General features: G+C 35.1%; 2 protein-coding genes across 4 annotated transcripts in view; both read left to right on the top strand.

Annotated features, from left to right (window-relative positions):
- Positions 1-2,560: 2,560 nt before the first annotated feature.
- The window catches only part of LOC142356218 (uncharacterized), a 69,004-nt gene continuing 47,175 nt past the window's right edge, over positions 2,561-24,389 (top strand). The window contains exons 1-2 of the mRNA XM_075408168.1: positions 2,561-2,613; positions 2,786-2,983. Of these exons, the coding sequence (XP_075264283.1) occupies positions 2,830-2,983 (154 nt within the window). The 5' untranslated portion in view covers positions 2,561-2,613; positions 2,786-2,829. The remainder of the gene's footprint in view (positions 2,614-2,785; positions 2,984-24,389) is intronic.
- Positions 8,282-22,153, top strand: LOC142356220 (solute carrier family 49 member A3-like). 3 transcript variants are annotated; one of them, XM_075408174.1, is made up of 12 exons: positions 8,282-8,378; positions 8,672-8,858; positions 12,095-12,214; positions 12,613-12,771; positions 13,157-13,373; positions 13,623-13,702; positions 13,770-13,907; positions 14,572-14,688; positions 15,301-15,453; positions 20,616-20,773; positions 21,311-21,426; positions 21,913-22,153. In XM_075408174.1, exons 2-12 carry the CDS (start codon positions 8,718-8,720, stop codon positions 22,047-22,049), a joined length of 1,536 nt encoding a protein of 511 aa, XP_075264289.1. In that variant the 5' UTR covers positions 8,282-8,378; positions 8,672-8,717; the 3' UTR covers positions 22,050-22,153. The 3 variants fall into 3 exon arrangements, 2 of the variants coding, with proteins under 2 accessions (XP_075264289.1, XP_075264288.1); XM_075408173.1 differs by having other exon boundaries at positions 8,289-8,378; positions 8,664-8,858; XR_012761381.1 differs by lacking the exon at positions 21,913-22,153 and having other exon boundaries at positions 8,288-8,378; positions 8,664-8,858; positions 20,616-20,849; positions 21,311-21,390.

Genomic DNA, 24,389 nt, shown 5'->3' with positions numbered 1-24,389 from the left:
GTGCACTATCTACGGTTATGGTTTGGGTTGGGTGTTATTCTTAAGCACTTTAAACCTCGGAGTTACAGAGGAAAACTTTCCAAGTTTCAGACTTGAATTTAATTGAGGAGATGTAAATGTACAATCAGTTTAATACAAAGTTAGATCTTTTACTTGTAAATTTTAGAAGTTTTGTGAACATGAGAGATGTAAAGCAATTAAAGAGAGGCAGCTCGATTGTGTAAGGTTTAGTTTTGATTATGTTCTTTGGTTTTAGTCTTATCAATGGTTAATTATTCTTAGGTTATTTTTACCCATTTTCGTTAATCTCCTTGGGATTTTCTCATAGTTATTTTCTACCGCACGGGTCCCTGTTAGTCAAACTAACCGATAACAGGTTTACCTTCTTGACGAATCCCGTCATGAACAAACATTCCTTGACGTGTCCCGTCAAGATGAAACTCCATGATGATTCCCATCATTATTTATGATGCTTTCTCTATATTGTTAAAATCCGGTTTACTATTAGTAACCATCTCTTTTTGTTCTCCTATTTGTTTGTGAAAATTTCGAATTATGCGTTTAATATGTAATTTATGAGCATGTCATACATTATTGTTCACTATACACTGCCTATCTCTGTCAATTTTGACTGAAAATGACTGAAACATTTACAGATATTAGGAGAAATAGTGTTCCTTTTTTACTGTGTCCTACTACGTTTTTTTCGTTCTGTGACATCAGTTGCAACAATCAACTGCTATCAACGCCATTTCTATCTTATCGCACTACTTTACCAGAACTTTGAAAAGTCGTAATGGTCCCTAAATCTTCGGTTTAAATTTAAAAAGTTTGTTTAAATCTTCGGTTTAACTTTAGTGGCTCGCACCAACGTTTCTTTTTTACTCCGGTTATGTTTTATCAAATTTAAACGCTCAGAGCTTGCAGTCAACAAATTCCTACATTTGCACTCAACTATTTCATACATGAGAACCAATAACGATAACATTTTGAAACCCAGAACTCAAATAAGAAAAAAGCTCACGAAAACTTCAATTGAGGTGTAGTTACAGTTACCTGGAGCACGTTCAGTATGACTTTACTAATGAAGTCAAACAATTGAAAAATTGTCTTCTTGATTTTTTGTTAGACCAATTTTTAGTTGTTACACGTCATGGTTTGGCTCGTTTCCAATGAGCGCCGAGAGATTGAAATCCAGTACTCTCAACATCTAGACTGTTTCTAACCTTGCGGCACAACAATGGCCACTCTAGTAATGAGAAGAGCTCTTATTTTTACTTCAATGGTTTCTTCTGAGAATATAACGTAAGCTATAAAAAATGCGGATCTATTCTGTTTTGCCTCCAGTGTTTGCTACGCCCCCAGTTACAAATTATGTTGTTATATAGCACGTTACTGAAAAATAGCACTTGCACCGGGGGTGTAAAAGTTAAAGCCTTCTAAGCTGGGGAGGGGGCAAACAGCATAGATCCAAAAATGCTATTGCCTTGTCTCTTTAGGAAAATTCGATTGAGTCTGGCTATCAATTGATTAACTGATCATCAATTTCATTTATTTTGGCGTTGCCTATTTCACCCATGCTTTTTTTAAGCAAAATATTAAAAGTGCTGATTTATTGCTCTTGTAACGTCAAACGTTTGTATGCACAGACAATATTTTTTCTGTGCATACATAAACCTTAAAATACAACCAAACACACTCGGAACAAAATGGTTGCACAGTACCAGAAAAAAGCGAAAAGTGCACGCTGAGTTCCCCGGATGTTTCCTTATTTATCAAAAGAGAGTTGTCATCCATCGCAAAATTCTTTGCTGCATCGCTATTTCAGTTGATATCGAGATTTGAAAAAATGTTTACAAAAATTAAGAATTTTGGAGAGGCTTCCGAATAGTAAAATATAAAGCAAAATCAGTGTTTAAGATTCATTTGATGTAATGTAGAGTCGACTGAGTAAATGTGACAAAGATATCCTCCATTGAGCACATAAGTAGTAGCAAACGATAGGTTTGAATAAACTACAATAAATTATACAACCAAATGAGCGCTTCAATTTCTACCCGACAAGAAAACGGATAGCCAACCTCGAATGTAAGCCTGTAACCATGCTACTACATTTTTTCACGCCATGTTATTTTTTCAAAAGTTCGTTTCTGTTGACATTTACTGCTACTGTTTTGTTGATTGAGAAACCCTGTATTAATTCGTTTGGTTACTGAAGAGTTGACGCCCTTAATTTCATTACTCATTTTATTTAACAGATTCCAGGATCATTTCCTGTGATCACGGAGTAGTAAATAAATGATAATGAAGTTACGACTTATTAGTGGCGTCTGTAAATTTGTCTTTAATTCGACTGAATCTTATCAGATAGGTCAAATGTGGGGGTGTGGCATTATTTGCAAGTAACTTTGCGTTATTATATTGATATATACGTGCGTTGTTCTTGGTTCAACCAAATCATTTTGCACCGCAGGTAAGATTTACTACAAAAATATTTTGGTGTTGATATTTTAGTAGTAGATTAAAACTTTATTTAGTAGTTGATTAAATTTTCAGAGCAGTTAAATGTTAAGGAATTCAATTCAGCAAAAACAGCTTTGGAGTTTTTCATTGGTATGTTTATTTCTTATACTACTTCCGAAGTCATTTCTCTCGGCCTCAAACTCTTGGTTATTAATCTTGATAAACAATTTGCGGTTTTACTGTTCCATTAATTTCTCTGCTTAATTCCGTTTCAATATCATAAATTGCAAAATGAACTTAGTGAGACTTGTTTTTCATTTAGCCCCTTTGCTGGCTAATTGGAGACATTGCTACTCCTGCTCATCAATGACAGAAGACTCTCGTGGCGTAGGTACTGAGCTACCTGAAAATTCAGGAGGGAACACCATGGCAGCTTTTGAAGCGGTATCCTGCGCCGATAGTTCACAAGATGACATCGACAATAACAACATCAATGACGTAAATCATTGGAGCCGCAACAGTGAGTTAAGCCATATTAAACCATACATAATCGTTGAACGCTGGTAAATTAGCCTGAAAGCTAATTCGAGACGGTGAATGTTTCGATAAGGTCGTGCGGGCCAAGTCGTATCCTTCTGATAGATTGTCCATTATAAGGAACATATAAAAATAATAGAGAAAAGGGTTTAGTTTTAATTGCTTAAACCAATTCTAAAGCAATTACTATAGCCGTGTGTCCTTTTTTAATGGAGAATTTTTGCTTGAACGTTTTTGTTTCAGAATATTCTTTGGTGGTTTTAGCTATTTTATTACGCTTGACTTCTTGATTTTTGCGTGATTGCTTGCTTGTTCTCATTCAGAATTTACATCGCTAAGTTAATTCGCCGCACTTCAAGTAGCCGAATAAGCTATAATGACATCTAGACAAAACATCACCCCTTGTTGAAAAGTAGGCTAAAAAATAAACAGACCTCTTTCTTCTGAGAGCGATTCGCTCGACTTTTTTCTGTTTATGTTTCTCTTATGCCTATTACGATATAAATGCGGGGTTTGGCAATCAATCAACTATTGCTCAATTAATTGAATGACGAGAAATCAAGTAGCAATTCGAATGACAAACACCAAATATTGTAGCTTTTAATTGCTATTAATTGAAAGACAAATTTTAAAACAAGGATATGACCCGGAAATTAATCTTGACAATCTCAATTCTCTTTTGGTGACAGCTAAAGTGTTTTTAAGTAACATTTAAATTGATTTATGTGAACGAGAACTATTTAGGCAACGCAACCTCTTTTTTTATGAGAATGGAATAAATAGTGCTTTTGTTGTCGTTGCCTCATTGTCATCTGTTTTTTCTAAGTAAGTGCGAGTTGTTTTTTGTCATCGAAAATTTCTTGTCTCAAATTAACCAAGTTAAGATGTTTTTCAACTCTTAAAAGTTTACGATTAGCATTCGGCAGGGTAAAAAATGATTATTACTCATATGAAGTTGTTGTCACGTGGGAAATATCCGACAAACTATTATATTAGAAATTGATTTTTTTTGCTTTAATTGTATTTTTTAGTGATTTCGGTTCGCAGAAAATTGCAAGAAAAAGTTTACAAAGCGATTGGACTAGTTAGTTTTGAGAATGAATAGATCCTCTTGATTTATCTGTTGATTAGTAATACAAATATGCTTTGTCGCACCTTCAATTCAGTGCGATTTTTAATGTTCAGTTCAATACGGCATCTGGCTAACAAAGAGATACTTCAATTTTTAAAAACCTGATTAGTCAGGTGTTAAATTAAAACGCAACGGCTAATGTAAATCAGAAGCCTTTTCTAAGATGTTCTGTCAACAATTTGTTCCAAACTTTGGATTGATCAGGACTTTTCTAAATTTAGAAGACCATTTGATAGTTCGTCGTCAAAAAATTGGTTGTTTCTTTCACTATCTTAATGAGACTGCAGATCTACGAAGCAGTCGACGAATGTAATTCAGGACTTGACCTGCTATGTTCTTTTTTGGCGTTAAGATTTTGTTATGACGTCATGATTGCTTTAAATATGCTGTTTGTCCGTCCATTCATTCAGTTCCGATTGAATTGCGTGCGTCACGTTAATTTTCTTAGTGGAGCGAGTTTTTTGTTCATTAGCATGATACATTCGGTCAAGTGTGTTTTCACTCACTCTCAGAAATGACTTTCCTCGTTTTCCAAATGATTTTAACTTCAATTCGGGGAATGTCCACTGAGAGTGTTTCACTCTAATTGAAGGTCATTTGAGAGCAGCTAATAGGAACAGTGATAAGTTTTATAGATTCTTAATCAAAATAGCATCTCAGCAATTTTTTTTCCGGCTTTTTAGCTATCTTTTAAAGACCGTAGATCTAAAAAGTTACGCGACCTTTGTGCAATTATTTGTACTATACGGCATTTTTACGTAGCATTTGTACAATTGACATAGAAATAACTGCTATCAAAATGTTAATTGTTGCTGTTTTGATTTTTATGAAGTCCTTTTATTGTGTAAGGTTCAGCACAATATGGTTTAAATTGAAATTTGTCTAATTTTCCTCATTTTTTTCTCACCGATATAGGTTCTCCCAGTCATTGTTGAAGATCGGAATTATGAGCAGGCCTCACCAGATGTTTTTCTTGTAATTTTATTGATGAATTTGTGATTCACATGTGAGTTAGTTTAGTTGAATTTGAACATTCGACGTTTTGTGTTTTCAAAGGCTTTAATATGTTTCGAATTGTTTTGCTTTGTAAAATTGGGCTGATTAGAAAGCAGGTTCCTGTCATATTTTTGAGAAAAGAAAGTTAAAGTTGGGAACAAGAAAGTGAGATAAGGAAGTTTAAAAGTTTTACATTTATCTCATCTCAATGTTGAATAGATTTTTTTTAATTTTCAGTGAACACGGAAAGTTTTGGCGTTTTAGCGTGAACCTTGACAGTTAATATCATCAGACGGAATGAACGAAAGATAAAATGCTTTCCCTTATTTAATAAAAATGGTTAATTGCTCTTGAACGAAGTCCATAGAAATTATTGTAAACGTGTTGGTCTTTTTATGCAAATTTTTCGCTTGACCGTTTTTGCGCTTTTCTAAAACATTCTTTGACTTCACAAGTGAGTTTTTCACGCTTTCGATCTTCATTTTTGAGTCATCTCTATTGTTCTCACTCTGAAGTAAAGCTTGTTGCTAAAATAAAAAAGATTGCAGCTTAGCAACCAACAGGGACGGCTAGCCGGGTTTTTCCACCCGCCTGTCGTTCAAGAGCAATTCTTCCGACATTAGTCGGTTTGTGTGTGTTGTGGGTTTCGTTGTCGGTTGCTGGCAAACTCGGGCAAACCTTGCGATCTATCGGTTTTTAACAGGAATTTTTGCTACAATTTAGCATTCCAAGGTGTATTACGATATATGAAAATATAGTGGTTTGCAAAGAAGCTGCATGCATGTCCCAACAAGAATAAAATGAACGCCTTTTGTGTATCTGAAATTGAAAGCGTTGCTTTGCTGTTTTTGCTTTTTTCTTCTTCTTTTAAACGCGTTGCTATTTTGGAACGAAACGTCTGCGGAAAAATTGCATCTATAGAAAAATAAACCTCTTTTATTTAATACGTCAGTATTCATGCAGTGTTGCTTGTGTGTGTTGGCTTCATTGTTTACGTCGCCACAATAAGTAAAATGTGTTATGTATCTTGTCTTGAATTTAGAATTATAGTCTTATTTTGTTTTCTCTGTTTGAGCACAACTAGCCTTAGAAGCAAACATCACTTAACTTTAATGTCAATGAAATACTAAATTGAGTTCTCTTTAGACGTAACTTAGACCTTATTTGGCCTCTTATAATGTTGAGAACGTTTCAGTTTATTTTACGCGATGTTTCACTATCGTTTAACTATTGACCATTATTTGCAGAGTTCTCAAAGCATAGTTTTGAACTGGTGAACGTATCAACAATTTATCATAATATTTGTACCTAATGTGACCAGTTCTTCTCTAGAAATCATCTCTAATACTTACTATCGAGTAAAATATTTCGTAAGCCTACTTTAATTTGAAGTCCTTTGAAGTACTTTCTTTGACTTGATTACTGACTTTTATTTAGCGAATGATACGGTGTGTATGTTTGACCTAACAGTTTGTACATAATAATAATAAGCGGTGACACATACTAACTATTTGCTCTTAATCGAATTCAGTTATTGCGTTGTAATTTTGTTACGACGATATTGGTTATTTTTTAACCTTGGAGTTCTTGTGTGTGAGTGTCCCCTGGAACGAGTAATATTGGAGTAGTTGGAACTGTTTCCTTGTTTTCCTATAATTGTGCTTTTTTCTTTTTAACGACCTTGAGATCAAATTTCTTGGATCTTTCGCTTTTGTGTATGTGTGTCTTAACTATGAGGTGCATAGCGTACTGGGGGGTTTGGGGGGGGGGGGGGCACAGACGGAAGAGATCCAATTGAATAATTGTAACAACTGCGCCAACTCTTATTGAACTACGCAAAAGATTATCAAAACATTTTTATATCCTCTCAAATTTGTGAGAGAAAAAAGATTTTCAAGGTGAAGAAGGAAACAGTTCCCTAGATTTCGGGCGTCAGTGTGACCTTTTAACCTCCAAAACGTGCAACGGATGCCTTTGAAACGTCGCAATTCAGTCTCATCGTCAGATTCCTCGCTGGCGCCTAACTCGACTGTTCCATCGGTTGTTCTGTCCAATAACAGTGACCCTAACTTGTCTGCCTCATTGGGCGCCATGAACCGCACTTCACAGGTTCCTAAAAGTCCTAGAAACCACACTTCTATTTTTATTTTGTATGCATTATCGACTATTCACGGTACCCTAAATGCCTTCAGTGTTAACTTTGAGTGTCATTCTGTTCTGAGGCGTTCGCTGAGTGATTTTTTAACCATTCTTTTGGGTTGCACGCAAGGCGTTAATCCCCGAGCTTGTTTTATATAGCTATATAAAACGAAGCAAAAATATAACAAAACAAAGCAGTGAATGCCATTCACTGAACGAATTTATCATTATTATTATCATCATGACATTTTGCTTTGTTTTATATAGCAAAATGTCTTGATGATATAAAATAATAAATTCGTTCGGTGAATGGTATGTGAAGTGGATAGTCAGTGAGCACCGTGAAGCTTTTTAACAACTGCCAGTCAAAATATAGTGCCACAAAACTGCTACAGGTCAACACATAGCAAATCCAGAATAACAAAACATTTTATTTTGAGCAATTTTAAACAATTATCAAACGGTAAGGTCAAAAATGAGTTTTTCTAAAACCTTTTTTTTTCTCGTAGATGTAACAACAGAGTAGGATGATGTAGGATGAACGTAGAATGAAATAACTAAGGACAAACTAATTCTGATATAAAAAAGAGGATATGAAAAACAATGGGTTGGGACGTGAAGAATTACAAGAGTCCAGTAATTTTGATTACCGGGACTCCACTCATCCTTTTTTTTAACTTCTCTTTCCCATGTTTCCTGCCTGGCCCATTCGACGGGATGTAACCAGGTCTGACAAGAATCAAAGAGAAGTTAGAAAACATTTGACATGAAGATACAATAAATAAAGGCGATTTAAAAGAGGTGTTCTGTAATTTTGAGTATCAAAGAAGAGAATCTTTTAAATTAAGATTTTAATAATGATTTCAGTAAGAATCTTCGGTGTCGGTCAGAGTGCTGAACAGGCTTTTTTGGTTTTGTGTTGCAATTTGAAAACATTAAAAGTTTCAAATTTGCATAAACTGCACATTGTTTAACTTTTTAATTGCTCTCGTAGAGAAGCAGTTATTGTAAACGTTTTTTGCGTTGTAATTTTGTTACGACGATATTGGTTATTTTTTAACCTTGGAGTTCTTGTGTGTGAGTGTCCCCTGGAACGAGTAATATTGGAGTAGTTGGAACTGTTTCCTTGTTTTCCTATAATTGTGCTTTTTTCTTTTTAACGACCTTGAGATCAAATTCCTTGGATCTTTCGCTTTTGTGTATGTGTGTCTTAACTATGAGGTGCATAGCGTACTGGGGGGTTTGGGGGGGGGGGGCACAGACGGAAGAGATCCAATTGCATAATTGTAACAACTGCGCCAACTCTTATTGAACTACGCAAAAGATTATCAAAACATTTTTATATCCTCTCAAATTTGTGAGAGAAAAAAGATTTTCAAGGTGAAGAAGGAAACAGTTCCCTAGATTTCGGGCGTCAGTGTGACCTTTTAACCTCCAAAACGTGCAACGGATGCCTTTGAAACGTCGCAATTCAGTCTCATCGTCAGATTCCTCGCTGGCGCCTAACTCGACTGTTCCATCGGTTGTTCTGTCCAATAACAGTGACCCTAACTTGTCTGCCTCATTGGGCGCCATGAACCGCACTTCACAGGTTCCTAAAAGTCCTAGAAACCACACTTCTATTTTTATTTTGTATGCATTATCGACTATTCACGGTACCCTAAATGCCTTCAGTGTTAACTTTGAGTGTCATTCTGTTCTGAGGCGTTCGCTGAGTGATTTTTTAACCATTCTTTTGGGTTGCACGCAAGGCGTTAATCCCCGAGCTTGTTTTATATAGCTATATAAAACGAAGCAAAAATATAACAAAACAAAGCAGTGAATGCCATTCACTGAACGAATTTATCATTATTATTATCATCATGACATTTTGCTTTGTTTTATATAGCAAAATGTCTTGATGATATAAAATAATAAATTCGTTCGGTGAATGGTATGTGAAGTGGATAGTCAGTGAGCACCGTGAAGCTTTTTAACAACTGCCAGTCAAAATATAGTGCCACAAAACTGCTACAGGTCAACACATAGCAAATCCAGAATAACAAAACATTTTATTTTGAGCAATTTTAAACAATTATCAAACGGTAAGGTCAAAAATGAGTTTTTCTAAAACCTTTTTTTTTCTCGTAGATGTAACAACAGAGTAGGATGATGTAGGATGAACGTAGAATGAAATAACTAAGGACAAACTAATTCTGATATAAAAAAGAGGATATGAAAAACAATGGGTTGGGACGTGAAGAATTACAAGAGTCCAGTAATTTTGATTACCGGGACTCCACTCATCCTTTTTTTTAACTTCTCTTTCCCATGTTTCCTGCCTGGCCCATTCGACGGGATGTAACCAGGTCTGACAAGAATCAAAGAGAAGTTAGAAAACATTTGACATGAAGATACAATAAATAAAGGCGATTTAAAAGAGGTGTTCTGTAATTTTGAGTATCAAAGAAGAGAATCTTTTAAATTAAGATTTTAATAATGATTTCAGTAAGAATCTTCGGTGTCGGTCAGAGTGCTGAACAGGCTCTTTTTTGGTTTTGTGGTGCAATTTGAAAACATTAAAAGTTTCAAATTTGCATAAACTGCACATTGTTTAACTTTTTAATTGCTCTCGTAGAGAAGCAGTTATTGTAAACGTGTTTTTTATGCAAAATTTTTGCTTGACCGTTTTGACTTTTAAGACCTTGACTTCTTGCGTTTCGCATGATCTAAAATTCTTTCTCGATCACAATTCAAAGCAGCTGAACTCGATTGGTGGTAATTTAATTCTAAAAGTCAATTGAAAACTGGTGCCATTTTTCACTTAAATCTTAATAGTGGTATATGTTAACCTCTAATGTGGTTATTTGAAGCCCACTATTGATTTTCTGAGTCCCATTTAGGCTCCCCCCGACTGAAGCCGGCTGCAATTGATTAGAGCTCCCACTAGTCGTTCGAGAGCAGTTCTTCCGACGTTTAGTGGGTTATATTCGTTAATGAATTGCTGAAAATTTTTTTAAAAGATATCGATGGCGTTGTTTATATCGATCCAGAATTTTTTTGGTGGTCATGGTTATGACAGCGAGAAAAGTCTCTCTCGGCGAAATCAAAATAAGAGAAATGCGGAAGTATCGAAAGTGGTCAAATCAGTGTTATCAATTGGTAAAAAAAAAATCGGTAGTACTATCTTACTGCAATAGTCCCATGGACTGAATATTGACAGATTCAAAAACTTTCTCATCGTCTCATTCCAAGAGCGCTTTAATCAAAAAATGATGTCAGCGTCTCTCCATTATAAAAATCTTAGGTTGTGGTTTGGTTATTTTAAAATCAATAGCAAATTGATAAGAATACAGAACGTACAAAATCGTTTTTTTTTAAGTTTACCAGACAATGAGCATAATCCAGCTAAACCATGAACTTCGATTATTAGTTTTTATCGGGATGATGTCTGTATATCTCCTGATGTAAATGTATATTTTTTGATTTATAGCCAGATGGCTAAATTAACAATTCTTGACGTATTCAAAATTTAGATTCCCTTTTAATTTTGACGTGAAAATTACTAACTATTAAAAGAAATTTAAATTACTTGAGAGCAAGTTTTGTTTGCAAAGTTGAGCCGTAGACGCTATGATATTGTTTTTGATTGCAAAGACTTTTGACAAATTGCACGACAGCTATTCGACAGCAAGCACAACAAAAATTTGTAAATTATTTAATTGTTGATCTATTCAGAAGGTTTCTTCGTTAAATCTGTTTTTGCAAAACTAGAAGACACCCCTGAGAACTTTGGCAACTTTGAACTTTATTAAAACTAGGTTAATTTTTCGGCATCTCGATTCTAGAAAATTTCAAAGCCAATGTCTACAGTTGGTTCTATAGTCAATGTTTATGATCTATTTACTGTAAATTTGAAGTATCGAAGTGCAGACAAAGAGGTCGCTGGATAATGTAATCAGCTATCTCAAAATAATTCTTTTGCAGATATGCTTGACTATCAAAAAATTGCTATGCACTCTACTCTTTTTCATTTATTAAAATAAAGAAGGAACTACTCTAACATTATTAATTTTTTTTAATCAGTATAATTTACTTTGCGTGCCATTTTCGTTTTTTCAGAGCTCAATGTTTATTCAAAATACAGCTCTGCTCAAACACTCAGCTCAAAATCTTGATAATATTTTGATAAGGTTATCAGAATGGCCGTTGAGCACCATTTATTTCATTTCAGAAAACATTGTACTTTTTTCTAAAAAAATTGATGCATAGAGTTTTTAAATTAGAATAATTAACAGTAAAGGCCATTTTGAAATCTTAAATAACAAAATTTTAGTACTCAGAAATTTTACCTCAATGTCTATGTGGTGACAGCTCAAATCAAAGATCAAACATGGAATTTGGAGGCAAGATAATGAAAAGTGAAGTTGCCTTCCATGATAAGTTTTTGTGTTAAAAATGTTTTTGATAAAAATTAGTAGTTTTTTCAGCTTAGGTTTTCTTAATTATTTCATTTCAAATTATATGCACGAATTTTAAAAAGTACGCGAAGTTTTACCTTGGAATAGAGAAATTTTTAGGTTTGAGCAGAGCTCTCTTAGTTTACGTCGATTTTTCCGCGTAAAACCTTAGATGTGAAAAATTATAAAATCAAAAGTGCTCAAATAGTTTGGCGAAAGTAGGTTGAATCTGAGCAAAATGTCCAAAATTGGGCCCAAAATGTGCCAATTTTCTCAGGTTTAAAAACTAACCTCTACCGACTAAGAATATTGATAAAAATAAGATCGAGAAGTGTCATTAGACTGCAGACAATCAGTAGAGCATTGACTGAGGGCTGGACCCTTTCAGAGCGATCTCCTCGGGGTTGACAGAGATGGTGGTCCGGTGTCTAGTGGGGAGTTCAAACAGTACAAGAGACGATGGGTCCTCCTCTCAATAGTCTTCTTCCTCAATTACACAAACGCCACTGTACGCATTGCATAGTAATCAGTTCAACTAGTAATCAGTGCACTTTTAGTAACTAGCGCACTTTTAGTAATCAGTTCAACTAGGATATGGTACATTTATCGTATTATTGTTCCTAAATTGCGTCTTAATATGCAGCAAGTGTTGGCAACTAACTAAATATTAGATCGGATTGAAGGCGACTCATTTGTTTCCTCGTTTCATTTAGCGTACATTTTGAACGCCTGTTTGGAGCAAACTTTCGAACGCGTGGCTCAAAACCATTCGTTGCCCATTTGTACATTTTTTGATATGCCTTGTCCAAAAATTTGCAATCATCAGGATAAAATCTGTAGCCCAAGCGACCCATTTTTTTAATTTTCGCATTTTGTCTGGTCAAATTTTGGGTGGTTTGGTTGCAGATGTGGATCTGCTTCGCTCCAGTGGCTGACTCGACTGCCTCCTACTTCGGAGTCTCTCTCTCCTGGGTCAACATGCTCACCGCAATTTACTTCATCATATTCATTCCGTTCAACTTCGTCGGCACTTACATGGCCGAGAGATTCGGACTGAAACCTCTCGTAAGCACCTAGACTTTATTCCACGAGTAACATAGAATATTAGTTTGTAGCTTGATGATGCACAAAAGAGTCAATTTCTTATGAATTTTGAAATGCAAGACCGAGTTTGAGCTAAAGTGGAGAACCAAAATTTGGTGTAAGTTCTAGAAGCACTCGGCTAGACTATCACGGCTCATTGCTTCTCTTTTTACATCTAAAAGCGATTTTAAAACTGTCTTTTGAAACTAAGAGTTAATTAATAGGGACAAAATTTTTAAAAGTTGAAGTGAAATAGTAAAAATCTTAGTCGAAAGATTCAATTGTTAAAAAATTTTTGAATTGTTTTTTGGAGAAAATTGCGAGAAGCGTTCAATTCCGCCTCGCAAAATTGACTGTGCTTATTTAGATGATCTCAGCAGCTTTGATCAACATGATAGGAGGTCTGTTGAGGGTGCTGGCCATCTATCTGTTTGACGATATTCAAACTCAGTTTATAGTTCTCTTCATTGGCCAGTCTATAACTGCAGTTGCCCAGGCCTTCATTCTAATCCAGCCGACTAAGCTGGCTGCGTATTGGTTCGCACCGGATGAGAGAACTATCGCAAATGCAGCGGGAACTATAGGTTCGAAGCCTTCTTTGATCTATTTCGTGGTTTGTCTTAACTCCAACCTCGGTTACGAAGAAAGACTAAGTTTTTTCGAATATTTGTTTCAGCTTTCGAAGGAAAATCAACTTGATTTTTTGTAATTAGCAGTAATTTAATTTTAATGTGAGTTGGAAACTATTGAGAACTTGGTTGAAATATTTATGAGGAATTTTGTCGGAAAGCAATTGAATGCGCTTAAGAATTCTTGATTGGTTCGTTTTTTAGCCAATGAGTTTGGTCTTATGGTCGCGTTCCTGGCGACACCTTTCATTGTCAACAACGATCCGTCCAACGTCGAGAAAATGGTTCGTTGTTTTTCCTATAATTTTTACGTCTCAATTTTCCAAACATTGGAAAGCCTTTATTGTTCAGGTGCTAGTTTGGAGTCTTCCAAGTGTAATTCCATCAGTTATCTGTCTGGTCTTTGTCAGGACAGGAAGTTATCCACCGATTCCTCCTTCGCCCAGTGGAGCAGTTGCTTCTATGGGGTTCAAGGACAGTATGAAACAAGTACGTTGTTCCTTTGTCCAGGAGCTGGCTAATGATAAGTTGTCTAAACCTTATCACCGTTAAATTTCAACTTAATCCTTTCAGAGTTGAAGTATCACTTTGAAATCATCAATGATCAGCGTGTTTTCGATTAGCATAATTTTTTGAAAAAGAAGAAATAATCTGCATTAGACGCGTTTGTTTCAGCTTATTTTATGATTGCGCTTTTTTATACGAATTATCGAGTGCCGTAAAGTTCGAAGCTTACAGGAGTCCTGCTTAACTAGATGTAATCATAACTTTGTAACGCACTGGTTTTTGCTGACTATAATGTGGCAGCTTTGAAGACGTTCATATGTTGTGTGCAAAATATACTAGATTCAGTAGTCTTAGCAACATTCTGTAATAACAGTTCAGATAGAAGGCCAATTAAGTTTCTAGTTTCAGTTGGGCTTGCGTATAACTGTAAGCGAGCATTAGTTGATTCGTTTCTCAGCATTATCTTTGGCTTTCCATGTGCAAAATTTGAGCATGCAAATAAACATTCATCGTCGTCTGATCAATGGTTACTTCATTCTGGCATCTCAATCCTTGAAAATGTCATCACCAAATTGCGGGACACATTTTTGCATGGAATGAGCGTTGTCTGAGCCATGATTGGTTAATTATATGTTTTGGTGTGTAGTGTCTAAAGAGTAAGCAGTTCTGGTACTTGATGTTGTCTTTTGGCACTGGACTGGCGGCCTTCAGTACTCTCATATCTCTCCTGGAACAAGTGCTCTGCGTCAACGGATACACCGACGTTTGTTCATCTTTCATTTTGCTCTTATTTCACAACCAAGTTTACTACTTTTTTTAAAAAAAAGTGCTTTCTTAAATGCACTGTAGTTTTGTTTTAGAAAATGAGGCTGAAATATTCAGCAGGCTGATTTTGTTTAAAAAACAAAGTCATGTCTATATCGAAGTGAAAATGTATGCCGATTCGTCGGAAACGCCGGAGAATTTGTGTAGAACTTTATAATGAATGTAATATATTTTCACATTTATAAGGCCTGATTTTTTCTAGGACTGTGCAGGATTTAACTAACATTATGTATCAATATGTACTATCATTATGTACTTTGAAATTTAATGAAAGACGACATTGAGAGCATTAGATTTTATTTTTAATCTTCATGATGTACATATAAAATTGTGAGAACATTTTATGCTAGCATTTTAGGCCATTTTTTTACTAATGTAAGGTCGAATTTTTAGTTGAGTAATTTAATGATTTTATAATTTTACATAATGTTATATTCTTAAAGTTACATTGCCTCTTTTACCATTTGCATTTTATTCTTGTGTGTATCAGAGGAAATTAACAATGTTCTTTTTTTATTTGAAGTTTTGACTGTTTTCTCAAACTTTGTAGACGTTTTCGGGGATCACATCTACTGTAGCTATTGGCTCTGGTTGTATCGGAGCGGCTATATTTGGAACGATAGCCGACAACACAAAGAAGTTCGACTTCATCTACAAAGTGTGCTATCTACTCGCCTGTCTGGGCATTGCTCTTTTCGCATGGGTTAGGGTTTTGCTTAAATTCCTGCTCAAATTTGAAACTGATGTTTCTTGACCTGGTGGAACACTATTTGTCAGTTTCTCAGATTTACAGGTTTTTGTATGGTTTGTTAAAAATTGTGTTCTTGGCTTCCGTATTTTTCTTGATCAAATATCCCAAAGTGATTTATTTTTTAATAGCCGCGAAGCGATAGCGGCTATTATTGGGGACATCGTGGTTTATTACAATTCAAAAAATTTGAATTGTATTGAGGCGCTCTTTCTTTTACGACTCGAAGAGGAGTATTGGTTTTCTTAAGGTTTTTTACTGGAAGTATTATTCGTTCAGACGGCGTTTTGACATAAAAGCTAAAGTGAGAAAATTTGCCGTGTGAAGAAATTTTTTCTGAGCGAGAGAGAGAAGTTTTTTAATCATGCGCTGCGTTCAGTGAATGACTTTTCGATTTTGAAAAGTGTTTTTTTTTAACAGAATGGCACATATAGAGAACGGTTTTAGCCATTTTTTCATCTAATTGGCCCAGTTTTTTGGCGTGTATTTCGTTTTTTTTGTGGAAATAATTTTTATTCGACGTCATATTGAAATGCAGCCCTCGGAAATTGATACCACAGTGCTTTGCAGAGCCTAATAATGCAATTCAAATCCAAAATTAGCACATATTTCTTGTTTTTTTAGTTAATTTTTGGCTTTTTTTAATTTCTTCATTTTTGGTTCTTTCAGCCCTTTATTAATAAAAAATCACTTCATATGGCAGCTCATTGATCATTTATATACCGAATGCCTCTTTCCACCGCGAGGAAATTTCGTTTTTTTTGTATTTTGGTTTAATTTACTACAAACGGTCTTTTTTCCAACACCATGGATTTTAATTTCATTTCAATAATAATTCATTTTGTTGAGTGAAGTTTTTGAAATACAGTTTTTTCATAAAAAATAGTTTTATAAATTTTTTGGACCTTTTTTTTGCAAAATATTTTACTGTTTTCGAATTTTGTATCTGCTTTTTTTAAATCTAAACTAGAAGTTGGCTCTTAGTTTAATCTAAGTCTAAAATTCTAATTTTTGAAATGTATTTGTTTTTGTTCATTTTATCTTTCAATTTCAATTTTTAACTTTTAAGGTAAAAATCACTCATCAAAAGGTAGATCTTTTGTTTGTGTTTCCTACATTGTGTCTGAATCATGTACTTTCTAGCATCTATCATTCTAGCATTCACCTAGCATCTGTATTTTTATTTTGCTTTGCTTTTTCAGTTGTTAAAATTTTTAACGATTTCTGCTTTTTCTTAGGTTTTTGTCACTTTGGTTTGCATTTGATTTCATTAGAGAGAATGCAGCTGTGAGGATTTGCTGGAATTTCTTTTGCAAAATTTGCACTGATTACTACTGTCGTCATTTATTTGGAAGCTTTGGTATTCTTTTTATACTTTTTTTGCCGTTGTATTTTTTTTTATTGTTTTTTCTATGATCAATTTAATTTTGAAATAGTTTGAATTCATTTTGTCTATCATATCTCCAACAATAAAAACGAATATCTTATTTTGGTTTTAATTGCAGTGATTTGAAAACTAAATGTAGTGGTCTTTCGAGTCTTTCTTTTTGGTTTTTTTCTTTCGAAAAATTTAGTTTATTATCTAAGATTTTTATGTGATTTGTTTTCAAGAATTGTTTTTGGGTATTATTGGTGATTGCGTAGTTTTTTCAAGACCAGAATTTTGAGTTACTTCATTCCAATTTGCAGCGCTGCCAGTTTTTGATCCGATCAGTACTTTGACCATCCTGAGAATATTGGACATTTTTTTACGTTAACAAATTTATTTAATGGACTTTTGCTGCATTTGTTTTTCGTGGTGAATTCGGTATAAATTTCAGCAATCATTTTGAATCAAACCAGGTGAGATAAAAAGTTGATGTTTAAATACAAAAAGCGTGGTATGAGCTGCAATTACGGTTTTTGTGAAGCTTTGACGCTTCGAATCGCTTCCGGAATTCTTCCGGTTATGTTTTTGTAAAATCTGTTCACACATTTTAATCTTTGAAATCAAATTGATGTAGTGATTTTGGTCACGCCGGAACAGGAAGTGGAGTGAAAAAGCGAGTGGTTTTTTTGCTCTAATTTTAAAGTAGAATGAGAACACGGTGTTCTCGCTAGTGGTTTTTTTCACATGCGGCAATTTCACTTCGATTTTCATTTTTTTTTCGGTTTTTTGGATCAGATTTTTTGCTAAATGGTTTAGCCAATCCAATCATAGTGCATTATAGGCCTAGCTCTTTGTTTGAACCAAAAATTTCATTTCCCGCTAGTTGTTTTTTGTTCACATGCGGCATTTTGACATTGCTTTCTGTTTTTTTTTAAAGTTTCGATCGGATTTTTTGAGAAATGGTTTTTCCAAATCACTCGTAGTCCGTTCTAGGTATAGGTTATTGATCAGTCAATGATAATTCTTTGAATTGTACGCCAGAAATTGTCCTGCTATGTTTTTTAATTCGTCGTCTCCATCGATGATTCTTGCGACCTAACTTCTTGGAGTAAACTTTTTCAGTTCCAGTGATTTCTACTGCTTTGCAGTTAAAATTTTTGTGCGTGACCTCATTTATTCAGCTTTTAGGTCAATTGCGTGACTTACCTCCTCAAAAAATGACTTCTGAACCCGCTTAATGAACTTTAAATTTTTTGAACATTTACTAGTTAAAGGTCAATAGTGTGCATCTAAGTAGTGCCAAATGTATATGCCCTAATTCTTTTTTTTTATTTTGATTTTGAGTTTTTGATTTCTAATATTAATTTTGAAAAAGCTCCATTAGGGTTTTTGCCTTATGGAGCGTAGGTGTCTCATAAAAATGACAGTCCGAATCGAACCAAAAATCTGGTGGTCTATTAAAAGACTGGTGGTCAATCTGTCTATCTTATTTTTTTATTTGTTTCAATTCATGGAAGGCCACAAGCGTCTGTCGTGGCTATTTTGCGGCAATCTGCCGGCTATGTTTGGCCGTTTTTCTTCCATCTTGTTTGAAAGGGTGCTTCTATCTTGTTTGTTGGATCAAAATTAAAAGAGCAGAAATACATAAAATTTTAAGCGTCTTAATTTTAAAAATCGATCTGATATCCAATTGTTTATTAGTTTTTTTCTGGACAAATACCACGGTTGAGGTGATCATGCATTGCGAATTTTTATAAGTTAGCTTTTTCTTGAGTTTGACAAAGGTTGCAGGAATATATGAGTCTTCCGCTAATCGACACTTTCCATGGCGCCAACGAAATTATCTTTCAATTCCTTCACTGGATGTCATTGTATTGTTCCGACCTCATGTAATGAAGGATCTCGTTGCGAACCTAGCTCTTTTTGACCCCAGCATAGACTATTTACACGAAGGGGTTGAATTTCGTTTTGTTGAAAAGATGTGCCGTTTCATAAAAAATAGACTTTCCTTAAAAATTACAAAAAATGTAAGCAAGCGAAACGCTGAAGTTCTTATTTTCTGAACTATATGAGGATGAATTCTGCAGACTTAGGAATAATTTTAAAGGTTTGAATTTGTTTTTACTGAGATTACTTGTTTTGAAGATTATAAGTTTTCCCTCAAAAGGTGAGGAAAAGCAAACCTATACAATAAAACTCATTGAACTCCGCTTATCTGAGGACCGACTTTCATTTCAAACGAAAAAAAAAGATTAAGTACCAATAATTGGAACTTTTCATTTGCTGGCATAAAGGACTTTATGTTTAAACATTTGGAGAGGCTCTTCTGCGGAGAGGACTAGCAAGTGGTCGTGTGAGTGCTTTCCTTAGATACAAGTAAATTTGTTTAGTTGCTTTAGTTTGTGTCTCAGTTTTCACTTTTTGATTTTGTAAAAACCACTAATTTAGAACAGTTTAGTTTGAGCGGGCTTCACTTCTACTGCCACTAAATAGTGTCCTGGATATCACTCATCAATATTTGCTCGTATCTTATTAGTGCAACAAATAAGGTTTTATGGCAACTGTTGTTTTTCAATGTCAAATAAAGTTTTTTCAATATTTGCTAAAGTCTGCGAAATCTCGAAAATTACTCCTAGGTATATTATTACTGCTCAATCTTTTTAATATTATAAAAGTGCATTGCTATAACGATGTAGTGCAATACCATTAACGTTCGCTACTTAATTATATCCAAAAATTAGACAAGAGACAACTATAATATGGGTTATCAAAAATAATTCTGTAACCAGAATAAATTTCTCGAGTTTTATCCACTGAGAGACACCAAATGGCGCATTTTTTTCTATTTATAAACGAATTAAACTTCTTTGTTTTTGCTCACATGCAGATTGGTTTTGATACTAAGATTAGATTTAATAAATAGACCCAAGTACTTTGGATTGGATTATCAAGTGCTCTCAAACGACGTTGGTGGAAAGGTTATTAATCCTGCTGCTTTTTAATGCGATTTTTGTCTGATAGCTTTTCGCCTGACTTCTCGTCCTCGAAATACAACAGAAAACGGAATAAACAGGAAAAGCCCGGAGGACATTAGGTCTCTGAGCAGCTGTCGTAAAGCCTTACGTCTTTCTTGTCTCGAAGTACGTGAGATTCAACGAAAATGCTCAGAATACATAATTTCGTGGTGTGAAGGAGGTTCTTAAGAGTTTCACCCCTAACTCAACCCACCCTCCCAAAAAACACCCCCTGCTGCTCTAACCCATACACCTCCTTCCACCGGTAACACCGCGAGCTTGACGCCCGACTCCACCCCCCCCCCTTCCCCCTCCTCAATAAAGCTTCAGCTAGAGTCTCTGAGCTACAACTAGCTACTGACGTTGGCAACCGCTCGCTAGTTGTTTTCGGATAATTCGCGCGACGTTTGTCCTTTATGTTATTTCCAACTCTTCGCTGAGCTTTTTGAACTTTCTTCTTTGTGTTTTTCACTTGACATTGTATTCCATTTTCACTCATTGATGTTGAGATAGTGCGTGTTTTGTTCTAAAAAGATTGTTGCAATTATTTAAGTTGTATTGAGCACAGTTCGCCAGCAAAGTTGGCTATGTTTGCTCTCAATTTAAGCGGAATGACGTTGTTTTGGGTTTTTAAGTCCCTAACAGTTTGTTCCACCAGGAATTGAAACATCAGATCTAAAGATTTCAACTAAAGGCTCTTTATTGATCTAAAGGAAACATGGATTGTTTCACAGGCTGCCTCCAAAAGTGACAATGAAGTATTTATTCTGCTGGGTGTGGGATGGTTCGGCTTTTTCGGCCTGGTTCTCTTCCCTCTGGCACTTGAACTGTCGGTCGAGTGCACGTACCCAGTGTCCGAATCTGCAAGCTCCGGAATCGTCATCCTAGCTGGGTAATTCAACTATCATCGGATACAATTTTTAAAATCTCCAAGAACCAGGAATCATCGATGAACGAGTCTAACACAGGTTGCTCTTATTTTCCACAACCTTAAAATGCTTGCAATCAATGCATTGTTGCAATTGAGAGATATTCGTGAAGTCGAGGAGATAATGGGTGAATGTTATTAATGCTCTGCCTTATGACTAAGTGTGGCTTGGTAGACGTTGATTGTTAAGGGAGAATAACGCGACAGCTAATACTTTCAATGCAACCGTAAGCTTATTTTCGCATTCTGGACACCATAGTACTGGCGTTCATCTGTTAGAAGAGTCAAGAAGATTGTCAAAGTCGAAATCGCTACATTTCAAAAAAAACAAACGAGACCAAAAGGAAGCTGTCTCTCTAAACGATCTTGGTTAATCGGATCATTATCATCATCTCAAAGTATAAAGAAATCAAGTCATCACATGTGACACATTAGAAAAGTTCAACCCTAAGTCTAAGATTATTTGAGACTGAGGAACGGTTGTTGTTGTTGTTTATTTAGTCAGCTGATTGGGATAGTGATGCTTGTGGGATTACCAATGTTGGGCCAGGACTTGACTTCGTATCAGAATGATATTCAAGTGTGTGCTGAAGGAGTTGACAAAAAGGACCTATGGAGTAATTATCTCATAATTCTTTCGGCTTAGACTGGTAGATGATTAATTGCTCTCAAACACAAACTTAACCTTTAATCGTTAATCTAATCGATAAATTTAATCGATTTCTGTTTTTTATCGTTAGCATCGTAGGCAGGGTAATCGATCAGCTGGTATCGTTTGAGAACAATTTGTCCGGCGCCTAAAAATGATTTTATTCTGATTATATGGTATTTTAAAGCGCAATTGTGCGGGCTAGGTCACCTAAACACTATTTATAGAAATTGCATAGTGAGTTAAGAGATTAAGAAATTCGAGACTATGTTCAAAAAAAGGCCCGTTTAAAATGCCAAACGCATTATTATTCTGAATTTTTTGATAAGAATAACAGCAGCAAATAAGTTTAATCCACGTTGATAGCCATCGCCTTCAGTCAATGTTGCCGAGTAGTTGAGGTTCTAGTGAGAGTTTCTAGCCGCACTTTTGTAACCGGAAGCCATTGTTTCAGTTGCGAACTTGGTATTGTCGGCGTTCACATGTCTTGTCGGAGTTTTCACTGTTGTCTTTTTCAACTCTCCCGACAAGAGAATCAAAACGGAGGCCGCAGCTGCGTCAGTACTCTCATCTTCTGCAAACAACTGCTGAAAACTAATTTTCCTTAATTTATCTGTATTTCCTTCAATTTATTAGTTATAACCGCCTGTTTCCTGTTTTAGTTCACGTTCTTAAATTCAATGTTGAGTATTCGAGCGTTTTTATAATGTTTCTTAGTTAAAAGAGGTTTGACCGATAGTAGTTCAAACATTGTACCGGTGACCAGAATTCACAGATTCATAGATTGGTGAAAGAGATCGTTAAACGATCGTTCTTCTTTGATACGACTTTGCCCGTTGGTGCTAACTGTAAAAGGCTGTTGAACAGAAATTGTGCTAGGGACTTTTACTCAATATACCATGCAATTTTAAGCTTGTGACCCGACCCGTCTTGTCACTTTAGACCAGGGAACTCTGTAAAAATTCTGTATTGATTACGGCCCGGATCACAGTGATGCCGAACTTGAATCCGAGTGTAATTTTTTATTACACTGGGGTCCGGTCATTTATTACAAGTTTTTGGCACAGTATGAAATCTTCCGATATGAAAGGTTCAAGTATCATTTTAAGTTCAAGCAATCTGTATTATAATTGCTTCTACATGAATTTGGGTGCAAGTATGTGAGCTCTGGTTATCTTGTCACGAGATTTTTGCTAACATTTGCGGATCTCAAACTTTTTTTCCGTGGATCAGTACTTCAATGTAACCTACACTCTGTCATTTTTGGTCTGGCTCTAACTATGGGAGAAATAGTGCTTATTGCGGACATTTTGTGCCATAGAAATATTGTTAAGCGTTCGACAAAGGTAAATTATTTGGCGATGGCCAATTGTATTAAAAGAGATTGTGATGCTGTACTCAACTATAAGTGAACTAAACGAGAAAATGATAATCATTTTTTCAATAATTCCTAATGGTAAGTAGTTGCGCTCGACCGAATTTTGACGCAACAAGGCGGCTGGGTAATGTGCGATCGCACATAAAGTTCCGACCCCGCTCATCCACAATTTTGGCATAATTGTCTACCAAATGAGGAACAGATGGAAAAACACAAAAAATTCAAGTATTTTTCAAAAAAAAAAAACGTGTATGAACGAAAAGATAGCCTCCAAAGCAAATAACTCAGTGGAGTAAAAATGATGCATTAGATTGTTGAGATATGCCGATAATAAGGACGAGCGAAGACGAACGGCAAAATCAAACAAACAACAAACATTAATTACATCAAAAAATTTATGTCCGTTTCAAAAAACAAAACTTAATAACAAAGTCAAAATAGCGTCAGATAAAACTGAAAAAAAAACAAAATAACATGTAATTCACCAGAAGAAAATGGTTATTCACCAGTTCATAATAAAGCTTGGTAACAATTAGACAAAAAAGAACAGAAACTTTAAAGCTAGAAAATTCGCTGATTTTTTTTAAAAAAACAATTAATTTCAAAGTAATGAAAACCATTAGGAATCAACCAAAATGTCCCATAGGTTTACAATTACCGATGCTTCTATAGAAGGGAATTAAGAACTCTTGATATTCAATTTTTTATGCAGTTACAAAAAGAACAACAATTGATAAAACTTGCCAGAAAATGCTTTGGAAGCTGTAAAGCCATACTTTGGCCCCCAAAGTATGTTAGAGTTCAACTTCGTCGAACACTGATAATGTATTATGTGGCGGCTAATTAATGAAAATAAGCAACAATTAGACATAAAAGAAAAAAAGCAAGATTATGTAATACTTGTTTTTATCGAAAAAAATTTGTTTCCAAAGTTATGAAAGCCATTAATTACAAAATGAAAAAATTGAATAGGTTCGTTTATGCTTCCAAAGGAAGCCCTCAAGACCTGTATTTATCCGGAACAAGTCTTACGTCTACAAAAAGCACGTCAAATATGACAAAAATCAAAGATTAATTTGATTCTTTTTGTGAAAAACCCGTGTCGAAGCCAGTAAAGTCATAACGAATTCTTTAAAACATTAGATTTTGTGACACCAATGCCTTTTGACACCTTCTCTTGTCAAAAAATGTCATCTTTAACCTTTGGTTAACGAGACCAGGTTACAAACAGAAAAAAAGGAACAAAATTGCGAAGTTGAAATGTTTTTTTTTTCATTTTGGAAAACAATTGTTTTCAAAGTCATGAAAGCCATTATTTATCTTCTAATATCAGAACATCGGCTCATCTACTCTTCCTGGAGAAGCCAATCAAACCGGTTCATTGTACAGGAAATTAAATACGACTTAAAAGACAAAGTAAAAACGACAGTTAAAGACAAAATTAAAATATTCAATTAAATTCTTCGAGAAAGTACTGTCGAAGCGGTAAAGAACCACAATCTATATCTTTAAGGATTTAAAAATTATCAATTGTGCGTTTTTTTGAACGCGAA

Source organism: Convolutriloba macropyga, unplaced genomic scaffold (assembly GCF_964194025.1).
Source record: "Convolutriloba macropyga unplaced genomic scaffold, txConMacr16.3 SCAFFOLD_90, whole genome shotgun sequence".
Lineage (NCBI taxonomy): Eukaryota > Metazoa > Xenacoelomorpha > Acoela > Convolutidae > Convolutriloba > Convolutriloba macropyga.
Note: the sequence above shows the minus strand (reverse complement) of the source record. Positions and strands in the feature narration are given on the sequence as shown.

What these genes read in the sequence shown, in the direction of transcription:
- LOC142356220 (XM_075408174.1), top strand. Translation starts at nt 8,718, where the DNA reads ATGCCTTTGAAACGTCGCAATTCAGTCTCATCGTCAGATTCCTCGCTG. An exon ending in TCAAGGACAGTATGAAACAA is followed by an intron (nt 13,908 to 14,571) that starts GTACGTTGTTCC and finishes TTTGGTGTGTAG; the next exon opens with TGTCTAAAGAGTAAGCAGTT. An exon ending in GCGTCAACGGATACACCGAC is followed by an intron (nt 14,689 to 15,300) that starts GTTTGTTCATCT and finishes CAAACTTTGTAG; the next exon opens with ACGTTTTCGGGGATCACATC.